Source organism: Coloeus monedula (genome assembly GCF_965178545.1).
Source record: "Coloeus monedula genome assembly, chromosome: 7".
NCBI classification, from domain to species: Eukaryota; Metazoa; Chordata; class Aves; order Passeriformes; family Corvidae; genus Coloeus; species Coloeus monedula.
Genome location: NC_138787.1, coordinates 22326475 through 22343151, shown reverse-complemented (window position 1 = coordinate 22343151; position 16677 = coordinate 22326475). Strand labels below are relative to the sequence as shown.

Below are 16677 nucleotides of genomic sequence, written 5' to 3'. Positions count from 1 at the left end.
AGTGTACCCAATAAGTTACTTGTTACCTTTTTTTTCTGGTGAATTTTTATACACTGGCTTTAAAAGCTGCCCTTCAGCTACTGGAGAGAAGTAAGATTATTAAACATGACCAGAGCAAGAATTCACAAGCAAGGATCCCAGAAAGCCATCCCATGGAAATGCACCACAGTGACAGGGGCAAGCCCTCACATTAACCAGTCACACAGCAAGTGACAGAATGATAAGTCAGTACCAGCTGCTCACAAACAACAGGTACATGCAAATTAGTACATGAGAACAGTGATTCAGTACAAATTTGCTTTCCATTGGTACTTCCAGAAACAATGTGTTTGACTGGAGGAAGATGGACTTTAAGTCCCCCCACTCCACTGCAGGCAAGACATCTTCCAACAACTGCTTCAGAGAGATATTCCCACCGAGATTAAAAAACCAACCAAACAAGCTCTTCTTGTAATCATAGACTCCAAAACTAGTAAAATAATAGGGACCAAGTCCAGAGAGCTGGCCAGAGTAACAACACGAACACTGATACGATTTGAGCATTGTTCTCCCTTTATTGTTCAACTATGCAAGCTTTTATCTCCTTTTGCAAAGATTCACGCCCAATGCCTCTAGACGGCCTCTAATCCGCGGGGGGATGACCACTGTATAACTTTGCCAAGGACTCTCAGGGCTGCCTGCAGCCAGGTGCTTTCCAGGCCTGCCTGCAGCCAGGGGCCAGTTCAGGGGCTTTTCCTCAGCAACCCTGGATTCTCCAATCTTTCCAGGGGTATCATACGCCCCTATTCCACAAGGAATCCCTCTACAGTAAAACTCTTTTTTCCTAAAGTCTGCAAGGATTAAAGGTGGAAGAATATATGTATCACAGTACATTTAACAGCTTCCATAATTAATATTTAGCAAACCACCAAGAAGTGGCCATCACCTACCTCAGATGACATCATCTGCTAGTCCTTCTTTATCTATCTACTTCAGTAAAATACTTATTTGCAACTTAACTTCACTAAATTACTCTAGGTTTTCTGGAAATCTCTGAGTGTAAATATATTTACATATTCCTGCACCCTTCATCTCTCATCTATTTTTCTCTGGTCGTTCCTACCTGACTAAATAACAATAAAATGTAGCTAAAAGCAGCCTCTCATTACATCACATAGCTGATAGTTAAAGGATGAACCTTCACTAGAACTACACATTCACTGGAATGTATCAAAGCCTGTTATTATTGTAATTAACAGTGTAAGGTGTCACTTCAAGTGCTCAACTGTTTAAAGGGAAAAAAAAAAAAAGCATCAAACTGCCAAACTCCTCTCCAAAAACAAGGGCTAGAAATTTGCTACTTAAAAAAAGTTGAGATTCTAGATTTCTGATACAATCAAACTTTAGGAACTACGTCTTCCCATCATGAGATCTGCAGTAAGCACCACCAAACAAACAAAACTGTCTCAATAATCACCAAAAGTATCCCTAAGTAGGGGTGGAATATTAAAGAGAAAAGAAACCTACACACAGGCTTTCTATAGATCTCCATTTACTTAATTATAATGGTTTCATGGCCCTCCTTGCAAAAATATTTGCTAATTCAATTATCTAAAGCAAAAAAGACACTTGTTTTCATAGAGAACAACAAAACCCACCAAAACTCACAAAATCTGTTACTAACAAATTTAAATACAATAGGTTTTGAAAAGTAGGGCAACACAACAAAGCTTGTTATTCACCAGCTAGCTACAGAGAGTAAACCAATGGTTTATTAATATTTTAATAAATGGAAATACTTAAGAATGGAGCAAATGAAACCTCACAAAGGACTCTTATAATACAAAACAAATTCAGCAAAGCTAAGGTCTCTCTAAAAGAGATCTGAAACTGAAGCCCCAAACATACTACCCTGCACAACTATTTTTTTAATACACCATTTCCAAATTAAATATGTCATTATCATATTGGCTCCTGAAATTGCTAAGTTAATTTACTGATGCATACAACTGAAACTATACAATTTCAAGAAAACTTTCTCAAACTCTGCATTTATTCCCTGTGGATAAACAAAAAAAGCTATCAAACTGATTAGGCTGCTAAAAAAAAAAAAAAATTCTTCAAGTTGGGTTTGGGTTTTTTCCCTCCTTTGGCTGCAAAAAAATTCTTCAGCTCTATGCTATTAAATCACTCTGAAAAATGTTCCAATTAAACAAAAGCAGAACAAAACAAAACCAACAAAAAGCTCCACTCATCTTTCTATTCCTTTTTCAGAACACTGTACCTTCACTTCCTACCACTCATTGCTCTTACCACATTTGAGGTGGGGGAGTGGTTGTTGCTTTAAAACAACTGCTTGCCTGAGATCCCCCTTCACAAACCCTGTTATCAGAGTGCACACATCACTGTCAGACTCTGAAGAGATGAACTGAATCTCTATCACCAACTACTGCAAAGTACGAATTGGTGTACAGGCTTCAATAAGAGAATCCACCCATTCCTGAAATTGCAGAATGAGGAATGACTTATTTCAGTTCTTCCTTTTCTCAGTCTTTCGCTTTAGTTGCTTTAGATCAACCCAAGAATGAATAATTCTTCTCTGGGAATCTTCTTCTCTAATTCTTCTTTTGAATTTCATTCTGATCCTCTTCTACCTACTTCTACATAATCAGGATATTTATCTCACTAACACCTTGCTTTGTGCTACATAGCTCTCTCTTGCTATCCACTATGCCAAAGTAGGGAGCAAACGAACTCAATCTGAAACAAAAGGTTTCTTCTAGTGGAGCATGGAATTTGAGCACATGGCTGTTAAAACTCACCATTTTGCTTTTTCTAGTATGAGATTTAAAAGGTGTTGTCTCCTCAGGACCTTCAGAGCTGCTCACCTCCAATTATGAATGAAGAAAGAGGCAAAGTAACAATTTGCCTGTTTATGTCATTTCTAGAGGGAACTTGCCTATTTGTTCACAATATATGACTTAAAGACAGAGCAAAGCTGGAACAAATGATAGCTTGAAAAATGTTTCACAGTGGACTGCAGGTCCTGCACATTTCCCCTCATTCTGAGATGAGCCTAGCAGTGCTAAAACTGGTTCTTATTTGCAAGACAGCCATGTATGAAATCAATCATATACAGCATCTTAATTGAAAAATCCCATAACTGTGGGATAATAAAACTGATTGGGAAACGAGTGCAATTCTTGATAAGCCTGTAAAGCCTGTCTCAAACACTGAATAATTATACGCAATGTAATCTGACCAAGTGAAGATAGATGCAACATTCCTTTCTGGCACTTTGTTCTGAGCAAAGAATGAGAGAGGGCCCATGGTACTTGTAAGCGTGGACAAAGGGAACAAAAAGAAGAACAAGAAGTTCCTGACAGTGTACACATGGAGCCTCATGTCTAAGAAGGTTTAAAATCAGGAAGGCACCACATTTACAGATTGCAGTATTCCTTACTATAAACATGCTGGAAAGAAACACCATAAAGCATCAAATACTCACATTATTTCAGAAAATTTCTTCTGAGAAATAAAACCTCACATTTAAGTTATCCTAAAAATCACAAAGTCAGGGAGAGGCGTAAAAAGACCCACTGTAGTTCTGGTGAACAAGATGATATTTGATGTCTAAGCAACAACCTCATGAACTCTAGCAAATGACAGCGTGCAGACTCATGCCAGACTTCACCTCTCATTAAGAAGTAGGTAAAAGCACACATTTACAGTACCTGGTTTGAATGAATAAATAAGTCAGCCTGCTTGGTTTCAGCAGGAAAGACATGGGCCATACACTAACACAAGGACAATATACAAAGAGGTTTGTTTATTTCAGCTTAGGATAGCAATGAACTGGCATCCAAATTGCTGTGATCCATACACAGCCTTGCACAGGATTCTTCTAACTAGACCTACATTTTAAGTCCCAGGATTTATGATTTCAGCTCAACAGTAAATGTTTAGGTCTTTCTGAACCAAAGGTGACTTGACAGTTACATGCACAATCTATCCTACCAATTAACACTCTGAAATATGCATTCCAAAGTAAAACCAGCTTAAGCAAAACATAATTGTTGTAAGAAATCCAAAGGGTTTGGAGATATATTTATAGCTATAAATTTTTTTTGAAGCATTACAGATTTTGTCTGAAATGATGACATGCTTTTTTGAGGACTGCTAGTAGTTTACAGGTAGCAGTGCTGAGCAAGTGCTGAACACAACTTTGTACCCAAATAGGATGAACAAACTTCTCTTTAAAAAGCAAAATGCATGTCGGAAAACTCACTGAATCATACAATCCAATATTTTATAGAGATTTTTAGTGACTAGAAAAAACAACAGATGTGGCTACACATACCATCAGGTACTATACAGAATTTCGGAAGCTCAAAAAACCAGGCTTCCAAAATGGTAGGTACATTTATAAAGTAGGTGTTTCCATATCTACCCAAAAATCATAGTAGAATCACAGAATCATTTAGATTGAAAAAGACCTTTAAGATCATGAAGTCCAGCCATTAACCCAGCACTGCCAAGTCCACCACTAAACCATGTCCTTAAATACCACACCTACATTATCTTTGAAATACCTCCAGGGATGGCAACTAAACTAGTTCTCTGGGCTGCCTGTCCCAGTGCTTCTCAAACCCCTTCCATGAAGAAATTTTTCCGAATATCCAACCTAAAACTCACTATTGGGGAGGCCCATTAGGCAATTTCTTCTTATTCTATCACTTGTTACTTGGTAGAAGAGACAAACCCCACCTGGCTACAACCTCCTTTCAGGTACCTGCAGAGAGCAATAAGGTCCCTCCTGAGCCTCCTCTCCAGGTTAAACAGCCCCAGCTCCCCCAGGTAACCCTAACCCTCCTAAGACTTGTGATCTTGACACTTCACTTCACTGCTCTTCTTTGGACACACTTAATGTTCAGGCTTACACAAGTCATGTATTTTACCAAATGATTATAACCTGGATGAAGGCTGAAGTAAACTTAAGCAAAAAAAAAGACAATTAAACAAGACTATCATTCTGTGTAACGTACCTCCCATTAACTGTAGTGTACTTGATCACATTTCCTGGCAGGACCACTGATAATTCAATATCTTTATCAATTACATTCTCTTTCTGTTCCATGATGAGGTTGGGTGGCTCTGTGTTATCAAACGGAGAAACAGCAATGGATTTTGTTTCAGATGGAGGAGGTGGTGCTTTAGATTTTCTTCTGAAATAAATAGATAAAAATTTAAAATCAAGTATGCATTTATACATATGATTCCATACTGGCAAACTAACAAGTCTCCAAACAGAAACGAACAACACTTTATTCTTTTCTAAAGCAGTATGTGCAACAAAGGGATGAGAGAATATTTTAAACATACAAACAGTGGTGACAGGAGACAAAACAGGCTAAGGTATCCATCACAAAAAAAAAAAAAGCACCCAATAAACATCAAGCCAAAAAGAGTTCTTTAATGTACCATAAAAAAGTAAATTAGTTAGTTGTTTTGGTTTTTTTCTCCCTTGGGTTATGCAAAGACCCTATTTGTGCATTCTCCTAAGAGATTTATTGGATTAGTATAAACAGAAATACTGTACTATACAGTATGAAGCCAAATTGCACTACCAGTGTGCTTAATATAGGATAGATACTGGAGCAAATAGTGAAACTTTTCCTCCCTAAATTCTTCTTTTAGTTATTAAAATTATTCAAAGAAATACTACCAACTCTAGATTATTTAACTTCTATATAGTAATAAAAAAAAAACCAGTGTAACCAATTCTATTTTGTTGTAATATTTCTTGACATTTCAGTCACAATATGCTTTCATATATTCCCCTCACCTATGTTGATTTCCTATTTTAATTTTGTCGATACCCTTTCCCATGTCAGTGACCAGACAGTTTACTCTTGAATACAAGGACTGACCACTAAATAAGATGTACTTAATTCACTTTAAAAAAAAGTCTAAAACAGTCTAAAACTCTCTGCATCTCTTAATATATGCATGTTACAGTAAATTCTGAATGCAGGATTCTCATGTCCCACAACATCTAGTCCAACATCTCCCTTTATTTAAATAACTCTCCACAATTATATTATAGAAAGAAGGACATTCAGAAGGAAAAGATACTATTATTAAGACTTTTATCACTAGAAACAAAACCAAAACAGAGTCAAGACACATTACCTCATGACAGCTTTTGAATTTCTTACAAACATTCTTGAATGGAGCCACATTCACAGAAAGTTAAAAGACATTTCAAACATAATACAGAAAGGTTCCAAAAATATGCTCGTCATTTAGATGGAGCTGTACCGAAGTTTGTTTACTTTAAACCTAGGGAAAGAAATTAACTCCTATAACTGTCCTACAGAATTAAAACAAAAATGCTAGCATACAAACAGAAACACAAACCTTTCCTGGGAAAACAGTTTAAAGTCGCTCACAATGAAGAACAAACAAGGTCCAGAGCAGCATTGCAAAAAACAACTGTAACGAGGCTTCACATGACCGATCTGTTGCTGAAAGTGCTTAGAGTTTTGAACTTCAGAACTCTGTGCTGAATAATTAACTATTCACAGACCCTCAGAGCTAATCCAGAGTACTCACAGGCCTCCAAAAACACTGAACGAGGATCCACATTCAAGATTTATACCTCCTCTCTCAATGTTTTAAATTAGTTTGGTGTGCTCTGCATGCAATTCAAGATGTGCAACATAAGCTGAAAATCTGACTTTGGTCTCTACAGCAGCTTGCCTGGGTTGTTCCACGAACATTGCAAAATGTATGAATCAAACTTCTTTGTACTCCTCCCTGCCTTCTCTGGGGTTTTTTTTTTTTCAAGATATTTAGCTTTCATATAACTGTCAAACATAAATTATTAGCTAGTACAGAGCATCAGTACAACTATTAGAAATAAATAAAATCTCAAAAACATAAAAACTCACCCTGTGACATTAATACCAAAAACCCCAAAGTGAACCAGTACTGCTTGTCCCCGCTTCTTTACTCTTTCTTACACCTTTAACTTCAAATGACTGTTAAAAGCTCTTTATCTCAGAATGTAATCTTTGAAGAAGAGTCACAGAAAGATTTATTTTCAAATGATAGTGGACTCTATCTTCCATTAAGTAAACAAATGCAATTTTATCACTGGAACACTATCACCAGAGTGCTTAATGACACACAGCAATAAATGTGGTTTATTCATACAGTGTCTAACTTAAACTGTATAGAGCTAAAACTGACCAAATACTCTCACCAAAACACATATGCAATAGTTGAAATTCCATGTATTTATAAAGAACACACACACGGGGTCAGGTGGTCTAACAAGGTCACTGAAGCCTCGCAGCCCCCAGTGCAGAGCCACATACCCCACCCATCTCTAGAAAATCTGAATGTGCTTTATGGTTAGTTATGCTTACACGTCCCACCCCACACAAAGGAGGAAAAATCCCAAGTTTACTTTCTCAGAAGTCATGCCAAGTTTTGGCAACCTCTTATTAAACAACAGGGATTCCAATGCTTTCATTTTCTGTTTCCAGATGCCATGTCTGTTTTTTCTTCAGCTCTCACCAGTTCTCTCATCTCTCTTTCTTAGCCCAAAGTATTTGCATTTGGTCTCACTGCTTTTTCATTAATTGAGTTTGTGTCTACCTTACCAGAGGAGTAGTTGCCTGACTGGCAGGCTGGGCTGCACTCCCAGCCCCAGAGCTGGTACTGAGCAGCAAGGACAATCCAGGTGACCATGATTACATAAACAGGTGAAGATGGAAATATACTTGCAGGGGTAGTTTTTCCCTACAAACCCTCCTCTCCTACTCTGCAATTCAAGAAGCCGATGAAAGTGATTTTCTCACCAAGGCGTCCTCCACACAACTTTTTATCCTAACACCAAAAGTAACTCCAAGTCTATACCATCATTTCAAATACTTCTCCATCATAAAGAACCAACAGAAGCCTGGTTCTCTCTTGTCTCTTAACATATACCAGGTACTCAGCAAACCAGCAGAGCTGTTGATTTGTAATGATTTTGCAAAAAAGGCAGAGAGATGTTAACCTAGTTTCTTCTCCTGAAAACAAAACCTTATATTTAGTAAGACAAAATACAATCATAACAAAGAGAGTAATTCCCCATCATATAAAAACAACACTTCAGCGGCCAGAAAAAAGGTGCTCAGTAAGTGGTCTTACTCCCAGCACCTTTCATGTTCAGATAGCTTCCAGATGTGCTAGAACCTAAGCCAACCTGTTCTAATTTTCAAAATAAACATTAGAAGGAGTTAGAACAATCAAAAACATGCTCTTCATTTTCACGGCTATGACAGAATTACAGGAAAGCTGCAGGAAGAATCAAAGTGCAGCATATTTAGCTATGAATTAGTTAATACAGAGGGAATTAAAAGAGAAATTTTTAACCAAATGAGGCCACAGCTCAATAACAGTAAGAACTCCTCTGGAAATTGTGCTACAGTATCCTACACGATGTGGGTCCTCACTCATTCCTTGTCCCCACGGGTCCCAGTCCCATCAACTGGCTAACCTTCCCTATACACCAGACATTGAAACTGTCTAATCCCACCTCTCTAGAAGAGATGTGCTCCACACTGATTATCATAAGATAAACAACTCCAGCAACATATTATCTTCTACATAAATTTGCTGTTTAAACAACTGCTGGAGCCAAAGCAAAAAAATAAATAAATGTTTATTCTCTGATTCTTCCTAGCCCTGGACAAGGCAGCCAGAGGGACACCCACAATGCTCTCACAGGGACCCACAAACACAAGGTGGTGCAGCCTGGGCAGAGTTTCTATTTCCCTTGTTACCAAAGCATCTGGAGCCCACTGCTTATGCCAAGGTACTCAGCTGGTTCCCATCTAGTAGAGATTATACTGTTCCCCAGACAACTGATTCCTATCTCTTAGATTTTTAAATTTCTGAAGTCCCACCAGCAATTCCTGCCGGTCTATATGACAATACAATTCCTGCATTAAAGAATTCTTTCAGCCAAATATAAATAGAAGAATATAATTTTTTAAGAGAAACAGTGCATCTTTAAATCAAATCCAAGACCATAAGGTCAACATTTTATGTGCTTCAAATCCCACTTCAACAGAATAAAATGTCACAGATGTATCTCAACAGCTTTCCTGCTTGCAAAGAAAAAAAATAACAATGTCAGTGATCTGGATGCTTAGAAGCCTTTTTAAAATAAAAGTCTGACACAGTAAATAAATGCATCTATTTATTCGATTTCTCAAAAAAATCCTGTTAGAAAGTTACAAGCAGTATATTTTTAACTATCAGTAACTAGAGAAAGGCACCATAAAATAATGAAAAATACTTGAACTGGACCTGGATATTCCAGTTTTCACCAGCACTTCCTTTCAATAAGGACCTCTTTCCCAAAAAAAAAAGGAGGGAAAAAAAGAAAAAGAGGAAATCTATCTGCTGGATTAGTGTACAATCAAAGGCTACAGCATCAAGGAATATTACTGTTTACAGCACTTAACTTCCAATTTGGAAGACAATTACATGAGAGTATACAAAGACAGCTTGATAGCACTCTCACTGAAATTATTTTGAATCTAACCTCCAACATCAGAACCTTTTCTCAGGTTTCCTATGGCATTCACCTAGGACAGGATAGGTCATAAGGATCTCACTTGAAATTCGGTCATCTCTCAGGTACTGAAATAGTTCACTAAACATAGTGCATTAAAAACCTTCTAAGCACAACACATACACTTCAGTTGGTTAATTTGACTTATGGCACTATGAAGAACACTGATTTATTCAAAAAGCAATTACTTTTTTTTTTTTAATCAAACTTTACAAAATTATATTTGCCACAAGTACAAAAAGCACTCTGTTTTATTTTCACTCAAAGTCAGAAAAGGATCTAACTCTACTAAGATCATAGCATGAGAGTTTTGAAAAAGGCCACTGCAACAAAACTTCTTCTAGACCTTTTCTTGTCTTCGACTTCTCATCCCAAGCAATTATTATAATGCTCTCCTGACTATTACAATAATGCTGTTTCACCACCACGTCATAGAAGCAGACAGCCAAGGAACAGTTGAACAAGAGTTCAGGCCTATATTAAAAACGTGGATTTGGGTTTTTTAACATCAATTTCGGCCAACAGGTATACAAAATATTTAGGCTCCTATTTTCACCTACAGGCGTTCCCAGCCCAACACTCATCTTTTAACACTAACACAACAAATTTGTCTTCTAGACTGAGTTTATTCTGTTCTCTCTTTGTGGATAATGGTTTCACAGCATCACCACTGCAAATCTTCAAGATCAAACACTGCTTGCTAGGAAAAAGCTTGGAGACAACTGCAGCATTACTATCTGATCTGCTCCTCATAGTCCAGCAAATGACTGAAGTTGCCAAGGCAGGTCACTCAAAAAATGACTGTTATGTATTTCAGGCATAAGTATAGACGAAAAAATACTTTAAAAATAAATTCTATTCATCTTCACTAAATTATTACCAGGAACACAGGTTTCTATATAAAATTTGGGATGCCATTTAGTGCTTCAAAAAGGTTACTTTGAAGTTAGATATACAGTAGTATTCTAATATTTCTCCTTAACATTAAGCAGCCCAAATATTTGCTGTGCCAGCCCCAGAGCATGACTATCAGCCTTGATACTGGGCTTTCATCTCAACATCAATATCACTGTTTGATATACAATCTCTCTCTTTATTTTTACTATAAAAGCACCAGTTAGATGTTAAGATCAAGGTATGGATCAATGAGAGTCAAACAATGTCCATTCTTAGGTTATCCCCTCAAGCCAGGCTTATGATACCTGTAGGACAATAGAAAGGAAAAATATTTGCTGTATCTGCTCCAGAGAGAAATATGATCTTTCAGATTCTAAACTCATCCATTTAGTTATCTGGGGAAGAATGTGAGGTCATATTGTACAGATATGCACAGTCTAGCAGGTGGCTCAAGAGGTACCAAGAAAAAAAACAAGTTCAAAAATACATTTTAACTTCAATTTCCAGATAGAGGAACAAGCATGAACAGTTTGTAAATCTTTTGTGATAATGGGTTATTTTACAGGGCACTTCTCTATACAGATTCCCAATACTGAAAGGATACAAATATTGTAAATAATACTGGTATTTTAAAAATAATAGAGAAAAACAATATGGCATCAAATAAGGCACTGGGTATATATCTCTGCCAGCACAATAATTCATTGTGCAAGTGATATATCAACTGACATGGCAGTAATAACACTATTGGTGATAATATTACTAATTAAGTGATCTTTGAAGATTATCTCTATGGATTTACTCAGGGAGGTTCCAGCAAACAACAAATCACCTGCAGATGTTCTCTTACTCGTGCCTTTATTCAGATGACTGCTATAAAGGAAGCAAAAAAAAAGTAAAGTGCATTTCCACTCTCTTTCCATAAATAAAGTGGATCAAGAAAATGAGGCATCCCTGGAACCAGGACATGTTTTCAAAGATCTTGTGAGAGAAAAAGCTTCCCTGGTCAATGGATGTGTGGATTTACCCCCTCCCCCTCCCCCCACTCCCCAGCTAGCCTCATTGCTGTGAAGATTTTTTTTTAAAGTCTTATCCTAGAGAGAAATAAATCACAGAACTGGGACGGTAACCATGACAGTAAGGTGAAAGCTTAATGGAATCTCTGGATGTCTGGTTCACACTAAAAGCAAGAAAGCAGCAAATGAATCCTTCAGTTCCCTCCAGACCATTTGGAACAGACACTTGCCCCCTCTGATTATTTGTCCCCATGGCAGTGACAGTCTTGAAAACAGAAGCGACTGTATTTGAGCCATAATTCATTAAATGTTTTCTCTCATTACAAGGAAAAAGAGGCAATTCTGAGACAACATAAACACAAATCTGTATTATGGGCATGTTTTTAATTGTGCTTCTCTTAGCATTAAAGGGGCAGTAACTCAGGTATAAACCTATAATGTAAGTCATTAAAGTACAAATTTAAAACTTTTCTAGAAAAAAATATTAATTCATCGCCCTTCAAAGCCAAATCATAACTAATATTACAATGATCTTTTCAAGCTCACTTAAAACATATGAAAGACCCAACTCCCTAGAACAGAAAGCTGCTTAGTTGTCTTGTACCATCCAACAAAAGACAGTTAGCTCCTCTCTATGCATAAGAGTTGCTTTGCTCTTAGGAAGAGAACCAAGAGCTCAGAATCCTAGCAGGCAAGAGAGGATTAAAAAGAAACAATACTTTCTCCTCTAAATTAGCATGAAGTTTATTATTATTATTGAGGGACTACAGAAATGTGTTCTGATACAAGAGTTTTGTTACAAAACATTCTGTTGTGCCAAGAGAAGCATTTCTTTTTCTCCTGGGGAAAAAACCAAAACAGATCAAAACTAACAAAAAAAGTGAAGTCAAAAATTAGTTCCAATGATATTATTTCTAAAGAGGTTGAGAACTTAGGCTTCTGAAGTAAGTAGGGCTAACACAAAATACAAATACGAACTTGGCATGCCCATGTATGACATATCTGCAGTAAGCAGATACTTATATCTATTTTTGCAACCTTTAAACAAAGTAAAACATGCAAAAAAGTAGCCTAGATTTGCTACCAAAAGAAAGAACGAAAAATCTGAATGGCATTCAAAACTATTAAAACCTTGTATAGCTCACTTAGCCTTTATTATATTTACAGTTACGAAAACAGCCTGACAGAATGGAAGGAGAGCAAGGAAAAGAAAGCAGTAAATCTGTAACAGTAATTGAGTAATATATAACTGACTGAATAAACAGGAAAAGAAAACAAAGAGCAGCCTGATCTGAAGGGGGGAGCTTAACCTTTGATACACTAATAAATCTAACAAATACTTAAAACTCAAGCAAACATATGTTACCTCCACTAAAAATAAACCCTCAAATCTTTTTCAAGAACTAAAAAAGTTGCTCATATATCTGTTTTTCTTCCATGACCAGTAAGAAAGTTCAATTAAGGGCTCTCAAATAGAACAAAACCTGAATGTTCTTCTGGTTGTTACCTCCCAGTCATGAAAGCAGCTACAATGCCACTGTCTTTTCAAAGCCTGTAGATGAAGCACCTAGCTCTGATCGTGGCTTTTCCAGCCATTATTCTGAACATCAATAGAAGTAAGAATTGTCAATTTATCTGAGCTTTGCTGCTGCTGCTTTTCTCTCCTGTTCAAAATCTTGTTTTAGAAGCAACACTGGAGGCAGGCACTGGATAGATTTAGAGGCTGGGAAAAGTAAGGAAAAGGAAAGCAGAGCCACTCAGTATCACAGACCCTTCCCTTTTCCCTCACAGACATACATGCCTCAAATATAGGTACATGGGTGTAAATGTAGGTGGGTGACAGATAAAGTACTGCAGGGCAGCAGCTAAGAAGCTCTACACTAACAGGGAAGACAAAAATCTAACCCCTCTCCTTTTAGCTGCTGTAGAAGGCTGGGTTCAACTGCAACAGTCCTGCTTCCCAGATGAAAATTCAGATACAGGAAGAATAATTGAGAAAGCAGAGCAATGCAACTTTAGAAAGCACTGCAACTTACTTTCATTTTTCTTGCAGGTGTTTCAAACAGAACAAGTTTCTCCCTTGTAGAAAGTTCTTCATTCACCAGAAGCCTTCTCTTAGCAGTTATATCCTTTATCTACCTAGAGTTTGGTAACACTTAAAATCTTTTGTACATTCACAAAACCAAGAAATAGAACTTAGTAAACTGAAGAACAGAGATGACATTAAGCATTGGAAGGGAATGGGAAGCAAGAAAAGTGTCCTATCCTGAAAAAGAATATTAATTAGAAATATTATCTCTGTGTGTGTATCTATGTACATATATACACAGATGCTATGAGACACATGATGAATGTATAGTGAGTTCCTACATAGACAACAATGTCAGCAAATAAGGCATCCTTGCTCATTAGAGGAAAGAAAGAGAAAAAAAGGGTTAAGTTTAGGCTAAGAAATTGTATGAAACCAAGGATTTTCTTTACTAGATTTCAAGAGGAGCATCTTGGCAGTTAGTATCTGGAAAAGTATGATGTAATGAAGAGGTTTCTCCCATAATATGAGGACTGTAACTAGTTCCCCTAACAGAAATACCGAGCATCTTGGGCTAACACTCCTTGCAAAACTAAGAAATGCTTTGAGTACCTACCTGCTACCAGATTCTCCTGCTCATCCTTTACAGCTGCCTTTTATCTTGTGTCTTCACCGTCCTCCAGAAGCAAAGTGGAAAAACCTTTTACCTTCAGGACCAGGGTCACATTTACTACCTCCTCAAATGCCAGTGCTGCTGCTGGAGCCCCAGCCTCATCTCTCAGGCACTCTGTGAGGGGCAATGGGTGGCACAAAGCAGAGTCACAAGTCCCATCCCAGCTCTCTTCACAGCATAAACCCGACCAGCAGTTCTCATGGCCACCTTTGCAGCCACTGACAGCAGGAGCTCCCTCCCCTTTGTCCTACTTTAACTCCCTCATTGGTTGGCAGCTCAGGGCCCCAAATGAATGCTCCTGTTTTGTCTCCAAACTCATCCCCATCTGCACACAAGAGCTGACATTATCCCCTTTCTCTGCTTATATCTGCACACTCAAAATCCCCTGGATCCACTCCTTACTGGATTCTTGCAACACGCAAGAGGCAAAGTAAAAAGAAGATATTTCTTTGAAGAAAGAAGATATTTCTTTGAAGAAAGCTGGTTCCCTGCATTACAGTAACACCAAAGCTATTTTGGATGACCCCTTACTTCCATTAGAAAGTCTCTGCGGCTTCTGTAAAAAGGTACAGGACTTCAGCATTAAATATGAAGTAGGAAAAAATTCTTATTTATATAAGAATTATTATAATCATCAGCAGTCTCCTCTGAGGAATGTAAAGAAACTTTCCTAATGAATGTTTTGCTGTAACTACTACACTTCTATATTCACTCCTGCATCCTTTTCAACTTTCACTACCACAGGCAGTTTACAGCTATACTTCACTGCTGAGTTTTTAACAGGCTAACAGATATACAGCACCAGCAGCATACTGACTTTTACAAGAAATTCAACTGAACACTGTTTCTTAAACTCTTTCTTTGTTGCTGTAAGCAAAGTCTATCTTGGCATTGTGCAGTTATTTAGGAATTTAGTCAACTTAGATACTAGAAAATATTTTAATGCTTTCCATGATAAATGAAAGTGGTATACAATATTCAAGGAACACAGAATACACAGCAAGGACTCTACCATATAAAACACTAAAAGATAAAATAACTTTTACAAGCTATTACAAGCAACTAGTGGAGCTTCTTACCCCAACAAAATTTTAGATCAAAATCTGATTAATGCAAATCAAAGAACTCAGAAAAGCCTTACAGTCTGCATGAAATAACAGCATTCCTCAATTAAAATAATCTCAAAAATCTCCTTTGAGCTTCTAGGCACCAAGTATCAAATAAAACAGGCAACAGCTTCTACAACCACAAATGTACCACTGAAATTTCAGCAGTCTGTCCACATGGATAAAGGTCTTTACACATCCTCATCTTTTAGCCAGAGATGGGATTTTAAAAACCTTTTGTACAGTTACTACATACTTTGTCTGAAAAAGGACAAAAAACATTAATTCTTCTTCCTTCATACAGGCCTATATTTAAGTTCTGGCAATTTATGTACTGCCCTACACCTGAATTCTGCATTCCCTCCAAGATCAAGGACTTATATGCTACTGCAGGTATATCATTATTGGTAAACATTTTTCCTCACAGCAGGTGTTAGGACAGCACAACACAAATACTACTTTGAAGCCATTCTGTTCAGCCTCTAAACAAGGAGAAGGGAGAACAATAGCTAAAATTGATTATTCTACTTTTCTCCTTACCTCCAAGATAGCACAGGTGGTTCTTCTCCATTAATATCAGGTGAGTTTCCTTCAACAGCATATGGAGGTAGAAGGGAGGGTGTGTGTGTGTGCATGGCAAGCTCACCGTTGTTCCCTTCCGCTACTGCTGACATCAGTAAGCCTACCTATTTATAATCCCACCACCTGACCAAACAGCCTACAGAGTACATCTAGAGATTTGTACAGCCTGTAATCCTGACATATCTACTTCAGCCAATTCAAAAGAGAGTATTAAGTAGCTTTGTTATGTCTTCTGTGGCTTTATACCATAAAAGAATCCAATCCTGTTTCCTGCACCCCTTTTATTTGCGCAAAACAAGTTTAATGGGAATTTTTAGAACTAGGACTAGTCCTTCCATCCATGCTTTTTAGCTTTCCCCATTTCTCTGACTGTGAGATATCCAACTAAACACCTCAGGTGATATTCTAGTGAATATTTAGACAACAGAGGCAAACACCCATTTACATCCAGTTAATTTCATCATCAGTACTACCTACAAAGTTAGTGAAATTTAAGATTTTCACAAATCAATTTCACAAGCAAAGTACAATATTTATGCTATCCCAAAACCAAAACCAACTCAGAAGTGTTTAAAGTAGGATAATTTACAGAAGCTTGACCTCATTGTCAGTTAAAAGCAGAAGCTGCTTAAAAGCATCTTAAAATCAATTCTCAATTCAGTTACCTTTACCCAAAGCCAGACCTAATGCATGCAGACATGGGAGGGCTGCTTGCAGCTGCGTCTGCCCAGAGACTGGGAAGGAAAGCAGTCAACAAGCTC

At 37.5% G+C, this 16677-nt stretch overlaps 1 protein-coding gene across 1 annotated transcript in view; it reads right to left on the bottom strand.

The window, feature by feature from the left end:
• Positions 1–16677, bottom strand: part of COBLL1 (cordon-bleu WH2 repeat protein like 1) — a gene marked incomplete at its 5' end in the record, with an annotated part of 79884 nt that overhangs the window by 31834 nt on the left and 31373 nt on the right. The window contains one exon of the mRNA XM_082285407.1: positions 5025–5204. Within this exon, the coding sequence (XP_082141533.1) occupies positions 5025–5204 (180 nt within the window). The remainder of the gene's footprint in view (positions 1–5024; positions 5205–16677) is intronic.